Below are 12,635 nucleotides of genomic sequence, written 5' to 3' on the forward strand. Positions count from 1 at the left end.
TACTACTTTCACAAATTTCTTCTATGGCTAAAAGCAAAACTTCATAGTTATTAAGCACTGATTTGACTGCTTCTGATCGACACGCCCAGCGAGTAATAGAACACGACTTTAATGTAAGTAACTTAATTCCTACATCTTTGGATATTTTTTCTAAAATTGCATGCCTCATTGCACTACTTTCAATAAAATTGTAGGTAAATTGTATAGTTCCAAAAAAATTGAATACTAATTTATTTCTTTTGGAATTTTTTGATTTATCACATACTGAATCAACAAGTGCTAAGTTTAGACAGTGAGCATAACAGTGAATATATTTAATATTTGAATTTTGTTCTTTACATTTTGTCTGCACGCCTCCTATTTTACCAGCCATAGTTGAAGCACCATCAAAGCAAACTGATAAAACTGAATGCCAATCTTTTCCCATAAGTATCAATACATCATGAAGACAGTCAAAAATAGCCTGAGCTGTAACAGATTGCATTCGTTTCAATGTAATATAAGTTTCAACTGGTCTATTTTTTTTTTCATCAAAATATCGAAAAACAATTGACAATTGTTCAAAATGACCAACATCTGTAGTCTCATCAGCCATTATTGATATGAACGAATTTTGTAGGTTGTTTTTTATATTTCGTAAAATAACATTTTTAATTGATGTTATTAAATCATTCTGTATTCTGTTACTTGTGTACAAAGCATTTTTTGGAGCCTCTTGTAAATGGTCTTGAAGAACAACATCATATTTTGTCAGTAAGATTACTAATTCCTTAAAAAGTCCTTGATTGCAACTATCAGATTTTTCATCATGACCACGAAATGGCCTACCACTCTTTCCTAAACAAATTATAATATCAATGATACGATTCATAAATTCTCTGTTTTTCAAACGATCTTTTTCTTTTCTACTAATTTCTTCAAGACGATTCTTATCGAGCACACAGTCAATTGACTTCAAATTAATAAAATAAGTTAATGCTTTTGCACTGTTTAAGTGACATTTAGATGATTGATGTTTTTTGAATGCATCAATAGCTCGATACCACGCTTTAAAACCATTACTACTAAATGTTGATTCACTGTAGCTGCTATTTATTTCATTACCTTTAAAGCAGCGACAAGGGAAACAAAATGCCTTGTCAGAAGCATCACTATACTCTAACCAATCAAAAATATCATACCAGTTTTTCTGAAATGACCTTTTTTTAGAGTTTTGAAGCGACCGTGGATAAAGATCTAATATAGGCTTGTAACGTCCTTTCAAAATTCGATTTTGGAACTCTAAGCGATCTTTTGAAAATGGATTAACCGGATCATATACATTCACCATATTAACTTAAAACAAAAAAAATATAGTTAATAAATATATAATATAATTAATAAGCTACTAAAAATACATACCATCATCACTATATAGTTCCTTATTTTCACTTTTCTTTGAACTTTCAAATATGGAATCTGTTGTATTATCTGCACTAGCTGTTGACAGAAACATTAAAACCATATAAAAAATTTAAGTTTATTAAATTTATTGTTTTATAATAAAAATACATACCATCATCACTATGTAGTTCCTTATTTTCAATTTTCTTTGTGCTGTCAGATATAGAATCTGTTGTATTTTCTGCACTAGCTGTTGACAGAAACAGAGTTGTTGAGTTATTATTATTAAAAAAAAATTTGTATATTACAATTTAAACTAATGTGTAATATAGGGTGTAATGTTATATCCATTAATCCATTGAGATTTCTGGGGGGCTAAATTAACTAAAAAAAACTATAGGTATTTAAATATATAAGATTCTTATGCCAACTCAGTCAAAAAACTGTGGGGCAGTTACCTGTAATGCCCCCCCCCCCCCAAGATTACGCCTGTTCTATTATTTAAAATAACTCATTACATTAATTAAATTTTTCTGAGGTCTGAGTCTATCTAGACTCTTGATAAATTATTTATTTCTTACATTAATGACTATTAAGAAATTTATTAGGTACTTACAACTTTGAAAATTAGATGTGCTTGAGGTAAAATAATTTTTTATTGAACATTTACTTTTAATTTTTAATAGTTCTGCTTCTTTACAGGCTTTACGTTTTCTCTTCTCACAACCACTTCGTTGACTTGACATGTTAAAGTTCTTTGTTGAATACAATTTACAAACACCCGATGTATTAACAAGAATAATATTAAATATAATAAGGTCTGATACTCTGATCATATTATTTCGCGGCACTATAGTATAAAAATATTACAACGATAAACACGGACACACGGTACACTGAACAGAAAAGTGACAAATCACAAATGACAACAGTAAACAGACCGATTAGATTATTGAGGGGACCGTTTATGGTGTTTCATTGAAACTTGAAAGCGATTAATTATAAACGCATGGGTTTTTCCGTGGAGCAGTGTGTATGCGACATGCGTCCACGAGCGCTTGCTGGTGCAGGTCCGCATTCCGCTTATCTTAAAACGATTTAGGTACCTCGTATAATGTATATTAGAAAATAATCATTTATTGTAGTCATAGTACCCACATAATATTTCGTACAGAATAAAAGTGATCTAATGATAGCTAGGTAAACACAAAATATATTTTAAATTATATTTCACAATCATGAAGAATAAAATTTTAATGATTTCCACGGGCATATTAAAATATATATAGACATTTTACTATGCCCCCAAAAAAGTTCCGGTCGAGCCGGGGCACGCCCGGCTCGCCCCGTGCGCACGCCTATGTATACTTTTATATAATCGAGGATATAAGATAAAAAGATGTGTACTATTTTGACGTCACACGCAATTCAACCAATCACAACATATCAGCATGATAAGCGAACCTTCCATTTATATTAATCTTGGTTGGGTACCACTTTGCTGTAATTTTGTTGTCATTTCGGTGACTGAATTGATATGTTAAATTTTAATTCAATGATATAAAATCAGTTTGTTCGAAAAACGATACTGAGCGAAGACGTTCAACCTATTTACCAAGTATATTTTATATTTTTATGATATTATAAATGATATCATAAATGCTATTTAATTTCTATTAAAGTAATTAGGTAATTTACAATCGACACAGACTGCAGAGCATTTGACCGAATAAACAAACTTTTAATCTGGCAAATTCACTTTTAAATTTTATTAAAAATAAATAGAAATTAGATGTAAGTAATACATTTTAATTTACAACATTCCATTTAAAATGATAATCTATAACATATAATATAATATGGATAGATTCCTAATACTGAACACAAGTGTAAAATAAGTGACCCAGAAGTCTCCTACAAACAATAATAATTATTAAATTCTCGACTTTTTTCGGGGATTTGTTGTTTGCTGACAAAAAAAATAATTTTTCCAAGTTGTTGATAAAAAATTAAAAATAATATTTTAAAATGTGAGTGAGTGAATCACTGTAATGGATGTTTTAAATTTGAATACAACTATAGGTATATCATTCTATACGAAAAACAATTCAGAGCGGAGACGGGTTATCAGCCTATGTTTAATATTACTAAGTATGTTTTACTATTAAACATTAGTAAAACAGTAGGTGGGTTGAATTAATTTTTGTCATCAAAATTGAAAAATGCCATTGCGTGTAAAAGTTATAATATTATACTATATTACTATGGACAAATTTCAAGTACCAATGAATATTTTTAAATGACAAGAAAATAACTAAAATCAATATTCTTCGTTTAAATACTTAAAATCGTCCAAATTTTAACTTTAGCTATCTATAAAAAAAAAAAAAACCGTGCTTATATATTTTCCTACAGTATGAACTACTTATGAGAAACCTTGTTTTAAATTTTCAATCTATTGCCATAAATATTGAAAATGTAATGCTTATAAATCATGCCTATGTATCTTTAATATTTTTCAACTGCTATTATAATAACTTACCTTATATTTTCAAGCTTTTTTACCCAATGACAACATTTTTATTGATATTTATAAAAAAAAACTTGAACATTTCAAGACCACAAATAGGTCGAGTCAAAATATTTAGAAAATTTTAAAATTATAGAAAATAATAAAATAAACAATTGGTGACAATATAAAGTACCCATGGTTAATAGTTTTTGAATATTATGAAAACAAGGAAATTTGTTATTTACGTGTGAAAATCCAATGTCTTTCTTACTTCAAATGCTCATAAAAAATAATTAGACTTTCTAGAACTTTTTTTGTAATTAAATAAACTTAGGGGGCAAAAAATGTTGTATTAATAATTATTAAAAAGAAAATAATAAACTAGAAATTTTCTTATATCCAGTCACAATATTTTAAAAATGTTATGGTGCATAGAAATTGCTAATATAAACATTCAGCATTTCGGGAAAATCATGTATTTACGGTTATTCTTTTTTTAGTTTGAATAAAAAAACAGCATCTATTTTTTGAAAATTGGACATACGTAAAATAATCAAATTCATTACGAATCAAATTACAAATATGCAAATGCATGAAGGTTTGAGCTGGAATTCCTTGACTTAATACTGTAGTATAAAATATAGATTATTATGGTTTTCGGCAAGATTGTTAGCAACAATTTTCATTATACAGTGATAACACAAGTATTAAATCATCAGTACATTGTGTAAATTTGCTTTTTCAATTTATAACATTGATTATGAATACTATAGTAATTTTAATCAATGTAAATAAGTAAAATTTAAATGAACACTGTAATACTGTATAAAACATATTTTTCAGGATTGAATATGCAAGGAAATGATGACTGAATAATATACCATCTTTAGATCTGTAAAATGTTATGTATAATTCAATGGTACTTGGAATACAAATTTAAACGGCAGAGGATTAATATCCAACAAATAGTCCAAATATGTAATTTCTTAAATATTATATTGTAGAACAAAAGATTACTTATTGTTAACAAAAATTCTATTGACCAATGAAATGCATTGTTTTATGAAATATGAATAAACGGAAAATTAGAAGTAGTAAGCACAACAAATTTAATGTGATGATCTTTAAAAATCCCATTTAAAAAAAATAAAATGTTATTGGTAAGCACAATAAGAATTATTTTTTTTATAAAAAAAGAATTTGTAAGTAGTTGAACAATGCCAATGTAATATAGTGAACAAATATCCAAGATAATTTTAGTAGTGTTAAATTTTTAATTAGATAATTTCCATAAAAGTGTTGCGACATTACTACTGAAATTGAAACCAGACTATATTTCAGCTTAGTTCAATTTACCACGCTCAATTTTTTACTCATACAAAGTTTTTAATTTTCCTACTAATAAAAAAATTAGATATTTATGATAAAGAAATTTTTAAACGGATATTTGTATAAAATGTAATAATGAAGAAAATGTCATGATGGGCGCAACTATTCTTTCTTCACTTGGGTCTATTGTGCTTGGTGGGCCTGAAGCATAGCAACAGCCTTTTCTACTTGGTTCTTCAAAGATTCATGATGTTCCAACATGTGAAGCAAATCAGAATTGTCGATCTCCAACAACATACCAGTGATCTTACCAGTCAATTCCGGATACATCCGCTACAATATAATATTGAATAATTTAATATAAGTCATTAAATTAATTACTACATGTATAAATTAAGATTTTACCTCAATGAGAGGGAAAAGCCTCTCTCCCAACATCTGTTTTTGATCTTCCGGCTTAGCGGTGGCCAACATTGTTGCAGTAAGTGGTTCTTGTCCATATACATGTACAGCTGCTTTATCAGGTTGTACTTGTTCCATGCCTTGAGCTTGACCAGATTGTGCTTGTCCCATGCCTTGAGCTTGACCAGGTTGTGATTGTCCCATACCTTGAGCTTGACCAGGTTGTGCTTGTCCTATGCCTTGATCTTGACTAAGAGGATTACGCATATTAGGGGTATATTTATATCCAGAGCCTGTATCACGTGCTCCAGGAACATGTACACTTCCAGCAGAAACAGCACCTGGCATTTTTTGTTGAGCTGTGCTAATGGGTCTAGCATTTGTATCTACCATGACATTTCTAGCTAATGCAGCTTGTTGACCTGCTGGTACAGGAGCTCGAGCTCCAATGTTTTGGTGTTGTGTGGCCATATTTGGATAACCTAAAAAATATTTTATAAATCATAATAACAAATGTAAAGAAATATATTTTGTTTCAGATAATATGGTATACGATAGTTCATAAATGTTGTTTACGCAAAATAATGACCAAACACTATCCAAAAGTGTAGAAAAAAATAAAATCAACGCTAAATGCAAGATCATATTAGTTATATGCAAAAAGTACCGGGAGCAGCAGTTTGCGGTGTTCCTGCCCTAACTTGTGATTGGAAAGCCCATCTTGGTTGTGAACGAATTTGAGTCATTTGAGTAGGTCCATAGAAATACTGTGGCTGAGGAATAGTAGGTACGAAGTAACCATTTGAAGCACCAGGTTGATATATCTATAATTCAAATACGGTATGTTAAAATATATTTTTAATTATTTAATTACTAATCTAGAATACTACACAATGAACTATTTAAAATAAAAATACTATTATCGACTTACTGGGCCAATGGATTGCATTCTCATATTAGTATTGCGTTGTGAATATTGCGAGTCTAAATGGGCTTTACGGTCTTTTTTGCGTTGAGCTAATGTAACATATAATGGTTTAGTACCAACAATACGGCCATTCATATCAGTTACTGCTTTAGTAGCTTCTTCTGGAGATGAAAAATATACAAAACCAAATCCTTTACTACGACCATCATCCATCATCACCTAAAATTAGTTTAAATATATTATCAACAAAAATTTTGTTTTGGTGGTTTTAAGAAAAGTTGTTTTAGCCAAGTTATCGCTACTTTTAAGACATTTTAATAAGCAACACAGTCATCAAATTTAAATTTTTAACTATTTAAATATTTACCTTAGCACTTTTAATAGTTCCAAAGGCACTAAATTCTCTGCGTAAACGTTCATCATCAATTGTGTCATCCAAATTTTTCACATACAAATTAACTCCTTGGTATCTATTTATACGTTCAATTTTATACTGTTCGAACTTGCGTTTTAATTCTTGTTGACGTTCAGTTTTCTTTTGAGCACGATTTACATAATAAGTCTACCACATGTCGTTTTATTAATATCCTTATCATATAATATATTTTCTGAATAATTACCTTTCCTTCTGGGCTTTTTTTGCCATGTAATTCAGTTACTGCTTTTTCAGCTTCCTTTGGATCTTCAAAAGCCACAAACCCAAAACCTCTAGAACTTCCATCGTCTTTGAACATGACCTAAAATGTAAAACAAACTAATAAATAACTATATTCTACAAATAAATTAAAATGTGTTATAATAACTTTGCAGCTAGTAATCGTTCCATATTTTTTAAACATCTCAAACAATTCTTTTTCATTGACATTTTCATCTATATTTTTAATGTAAACATTTGTGTAAAGTTTAGCTCGTTGACCCAATTCCTTTTCACGATCATTTCTGCCAACAAATCGACCAACAAATACTTTTTTTCCATTGAGCAACATGCCATTAACTTTTTCAATTGATTGAGTAGCAGATTGTTTTGTTTCAAAATGAACAAAGCCATAGCCTTTTGAATTACCAGTCTCATCTTGAGCAACCTATTCAAGTTTAAAATAAATACAATCATTTTAAAATAATTAAGATACCTAATTGTTTAACTGCTATTATCAAATATATTTAATATTTTCATCCATTTATTTAAATTTAATTTGTATTCAATTATTATGTATTTCATAGGAATTATGTTTTTTTTGTAATTAAAAATATAACATACAATTTAACTGATCTAAGGCTAATTTATAAACAATAATTTTACAATGATTACCTACAGAATAGAATCCTTAGCTAAATAGTTCTATGCACATAAAAAAAAACACTTACCTTACAACTCAATATGTTTCCAAAAGCAGAAAATGTGTCATACATGGCTTTATTGTCAATACTCCTATCTAGGTTTTTGATGAACACATTGCCTACACCAGATTTTCTAAGAGAAGGATCTCTTTGAGACCACATAATTCTCATAGGATGTCCTTTAAGAATATCAAAGTTCATGGTGTCTAAAGCACGTTCAGCTAAAAAAAAAAATGATATAATATAAATTAGTATGTAATAAATTAATCAAAAATATTTCTGTCTCAAAAAACTAATTGGTCAGTACATACTATAACATTGTATGTTAAATAATAGGTTCTTAATGTTCTTATAAAATATATATTATATAATTTAATTACAATTTTTTCACATAATATATTAGGTACAATAACTCTGACAATTGCATACCCAAGATTATTCCTTTAAATTATTATAAATACCTATCTAAGTACCTATAAATGTTCAAATATCAGATTAATGTTTTCAGCACTATGTTTCAGGTATATGCTTGTCTCTTTTAATTAAATCATCATAAAAATTATTGTATCTAAGAAAAATATATTCTAAAACCTATCAGATTAATATTTGCAGTGTGATTTTTCAGACATAAGCTTGTCTCGTTGTAATCATCATGAATATTAATAAAGTAGTTACCTACCTTATACTTATGTCGAGTACCTAAAATTCAATATTTTAATGAATTGATTATTATTAAGTATTATCAGTATTTGAATATTGTATTTCATAATTAAATTTTAACTGTACCTACCTATATCAAAATATATACCTAGGTAGATATAGGAATTACAATAGTAGGTAATAAAAATCATTTAGTCTGTCACAGATTATTTTATTATTAGTGTTCTTATTTATACATTAAGTAAAACTTGTTTTAATCATTTATCAGTTATCAATATGCGAATAACTATTGATTGTTATTTATTAAGTAAGTAAATATAGTAAGTACCCAAGTATATTCATTAATAAACCAAATTATATATATATATATAGATTAATATACTATATAGTACCTATCATATTGTATATAATGAGTATTAGGTTTATTATTTTCCCCGGGACGACTTTGAGAAATCGGTCGCGAACCGATCGCGGCGGCCACGTACGACGTTTAAAGAAAATATACAATAAAAGAAGCTCACCGTCCGCTATGTTTTGAAAGTTGACGTAGGCGTATCCCAGCGAACTCCTGGTGATTACATGACGACACACGCGGATCGACAGGATAGCACCGACTGTGCTGAATTTCTCAAACAGCATAGCTTCGGTCACGTCCGAATGCAGGTCTCCAACGTACAGCGAAGCCATCTCGTTGTTTCGGTTGCTGCGTCAAATTTAGCGTCGATGAAGTGAAAATAATAAATACGGAAAAACGCGTGCGATATACTTCTTCTTTCGGATTTTGCGCGTAGACAAAATAATTATACTTTTTTTTTATGTTTTATGTAATTTTTCGCTTTTTTTTTAGTTAATTTATTTTATTTTATCATTTTTTGGGGGTGTTTTAATTAAAATACTTCACTATTCCTCATGGGTTGTGTTTCGTAGACACGTACGACACAACCTCATGTATTGAAAAGAAAAATTGGAGAAAAAATTAAAAAACCGAATGCACTGAGCTACCACTACGAGATGACGCGTACGTTTTCCGTCGACGACCCCCTCCACATAGACAGGTGAAATTGTACGCATGCGTATTGATTCTCGGACCATCGGACGTACCTTCGACCAAGGTTGCGATTGTCAGGTGTGCCTTTTCTAACCGACAAACAATATCATTCGAAATCCGAATTTTATTTCCACCAAAACAGCTCCGATACAGCCTTTTGTTATAGACATTATCATTATGACAAATTTAGTTTGATATTAATTATTGCGATCAAATTTTAAGTTTACGCATAGAAATTGCTAGTATAAACATTCAGTTGACAGACACAAATAAAAAAAAATAGACATCATTGTAAAATCAATACATTCATCGCTCCGCTCAGAATCTAAAAGTAACATTAAAGTATTACAGGTGTACCTATACAAAATATTACATTTATTTCTAGCTGTTTGATTGTTTGTTTTTATGGTTTTTTTCTTTCGGTATGAAGCATTCTTTGTTATCGTTTTACTGTATTTGTTGTTTATAAAAGGTTTTCATCACTAAATTAAAAACAACATTTTTCACTAATTATTTAGAATGATGAGAGTATTTTAAAATTTTAAAAGATTATTTTAGATGGTTAATAGTTAATATCTACTTCAAGATTGTGATAGAAAAATAAATAACTGGTTTAGTTTTACATGTAAATTAACAATGCAATATGAAACAAAATGGTTTATAAAAAAGTAATAGTAATAATATTATAATTCATACATAACATTTGCTTACTTTAACAACACTAATAATAAAATGATAATTAATATTATATTTAATGATTTAATTTTCACCGACATATCTACAATAAATATTTACCGCCCCCATGTTTCACCTGAGAGTGCCCACCCTGTTCTTCCCATAGATACAAACTTGTAGCATGGAGTTTATTGTATACAAAATAATGGATCTGTAATAAAAGAATATTGAATGTAATTAAATAATAAAACTAAATAATGATTTGTCAAAGAACTTTGTTTTTATTCAATACAAATAATTACATAATATATCATTTTTTTTTTTACCTTGCTTAGAACATTTGTTGTGACATAATTGTTTTGACATATAATGTCCATCCGAGTGGTAGCCAAGTTTTTTATGAATACTATGAACTCATTCTTATCAATGTTATGGCCTTTTTTAAGCTATAAACATACAATAAATAATTTACCATAATTATAATTTTTAAGTATTAAAATTTAGTATAAATCTTAAAAAAGTAAAGTTAATGGTAAAAAAACACTGTTTATAATTATTTTATAGTTCAATTTAAAAATCTATAAGAACCATGATAGTAGATACCTCATTAAAATATACATTTTTCTTTGTAAAAAATAAAGATCTTTTTAAAATTTAAAAAAAAATACAAACATACATTATTGAGTATTTGTTTGTTATCACCCTGTCACCAGGCTGACTATTTGTTGTACTATATTATTTATAATGTAATTATATATATATATATATTTATTAATAATAATAATGATAATAAGATGTATAAATTTAATAGTGGGATAGTTAATAATATTATTAATATCTCATAATTACACATAAAATAATAAGACGGTTTTATAAATATCAGACATTGTATTTGTTTTAATGATATATTTTTGTTGTAAAATTGAATGCAAATATTATATTATTTTTAGCAATATTCTATAATTAGCTAATAACGTTTGTAACATAAGTATCCATTACCCACTTTAAATTATACAGGACTATAATACAGGTGATTCATTTAACATAAAACACTCAATATTTCTCAAAATAATTTACTTTTTTCAAATTTTTTTTTTTCAAAATTTTAGATCCATGCTGTTCTAGAACTATATAAATTTTTTTTTTATTTTTCACCCCTTTATTTATTTGGTAAACCACTATCGCCATTTGATTTTCAAATGACAACCTATACTTAAAATTTCATAAACTAATAAGGCTATATTTTTAATGAATTTTCACATTTAAATTTTCATTTTTCGTTAATCCGTTGACGAGATATAGCCTCTCAAAGTTGGATGGTTTTGGGTGGTGTTTGTGTGAAAATACCACTTAGACAGTAGATAGTAGATACCCTAGAATTTTTATACCTAGGTAAAAGATATTTCAAATTATTCAAATCAATTTATCAAGTACACTGTACTGTAAGCTTAAAGGGTTTTGCGTAGTTCACCCCACTGAAAATGATAGGCGGTATTTATGGCCGCATTGGTGATAATATTACATATTATCAATTATAAAGTGTAATTAAATGTAATAACATTCGAGTCCAAGGTATAACAGTGATAATCTTTGTACTTTGTACCTATAGCACATACTCGTTACATTAACTGATTGTCATGGTGCCATATTATAATAAGTAATTGCCAATTGGATCATAACTGTCACTTATCACATACCTACTTACCTACTTGAGTGTATTCATCACTACCCCATACCCATTTACGATTAGATACAATAGACTAATTTTGATTAGATATTATTTTGTATTGTTCTGCTATCTGCTGTCTTCTGTGCACTCTGTACACAGCAAGGTGTATTGATGAGGTGTCATCACTCTGGACCCCTTACGTATACACTCTTGATTGAAAATATTACCACAGTTCTATATTCACCAGAGCGCGCTTCCTGTCCTATGAAGGCCTGTGTATTCATACTGTTAAATGCAAAATGTAGAATTAAAATGCTATTATTTTTAAAAAAGAAATTAGTATTTACAAAAGAATTGAATAAAAAAAAAGTTTTTTTAAAAATTAAGTTGGCATAATAAATTGGAGCATGTAACTATACATTACATTTGTATTTTGATAATTTGCAATATTTTTTATCGAGTAGACATCAATTATAAAATATCATGGATAATTAAGTCACTTCTTTGGATATTTGCATCCTTCTTAATATCTTTAAATTAAATTCAGACTATTATGGTTCTGCCCCTAATTTTAACAGTAGTCTAGTAGAGTGAAGTATTATTTTCTAGTGCTCATAAAAACTCTAAAAACATGTTTAAAATATTTTGCATATTTTATTATATGATTAGGTATATTATTTATATTATAATA

The 12,635-nt window shown here is 28.4% G+C and overlaps 1 protein-coding gene across 1 annotated transcript; it reads right to left on the reverse strand.

Annotated features, from left to right (window-relative positions):
• Positions 1-5,376: 5,376 nt before the first annotated feature.
• LOC100164720 (polyadenylate-binding protein 4-like) lies at positions 5,377-9,287 on the reverse strand. Its single transcript, XM_001943357.5, has 9 exons — positions 9,074-9,287; positions 7,920-8,113; positions 7,358-7,636; positions 7,175-7,291; positions 6,922-7,116; positions 6,558-6,773; positions 6,294-6,450; positions 5,630-6,108; positions 5,377-5,557 (listed from the first exon to the last, which is right to left on the reverse strand). The coding sequence occupies exons 1-9, from the start codon at positions 9,237-9,239 to the stop codon at positions 5,408-5,410; spliced, it is 1,953 nt and encodes a 650-aa protein (XP_001943392.1). The 5' UTR covers positions 9,240-9,287; the 3' UTR covers positions 5,377-5,407.
• Positions 9,288-12,635: the final 3,348 nt, after the last annotated feature.

This window comes from Acyrthosiphon pisum, chromosome X (genome assembly GCF_005508785.2).
Source record: "Acyrthosiphon pisum isolate AL4f chromosome X, pea_aphid_22Mar2018_4r6ur, whole genome shotgun sequence".
NCBI classification, from domain to species: domain Eukaryota; kingdom Metazoa; phylum Arthropoda; class Insecta; order Hemiptera; family Aphididae; genus Acyrthosiphon; species Acyrthosiphon pisum.

What these genes read in the sequence shown, in the direction of transcription:
- LOC100164720 (XM_001943357.5), bottom strand. Translation starts at nt 9,239, where the DNA reads ATGGCTTCGCTGTACGTTGGAGACCTGCATTCGGACGTGACCGAAGCT. An exon ending in ACCGCAAACTGCTGCTCCCG is followed by an intron (nt 6,109 to 6,293) that starts GTACTTTTTGCA and finishes AATATTTTTTAG; the next exon opens with GTTATCCAAATATGGCCACA. An exon ending in GGCTTTTCCCTCTCATTGAG is followed by an intron (nt 5,558 to 5,629) that starts GTAAAATCTTAA and finishes ATTATATTGTAG; the next exon opens with CGGATGTATCCGGAATTGAC.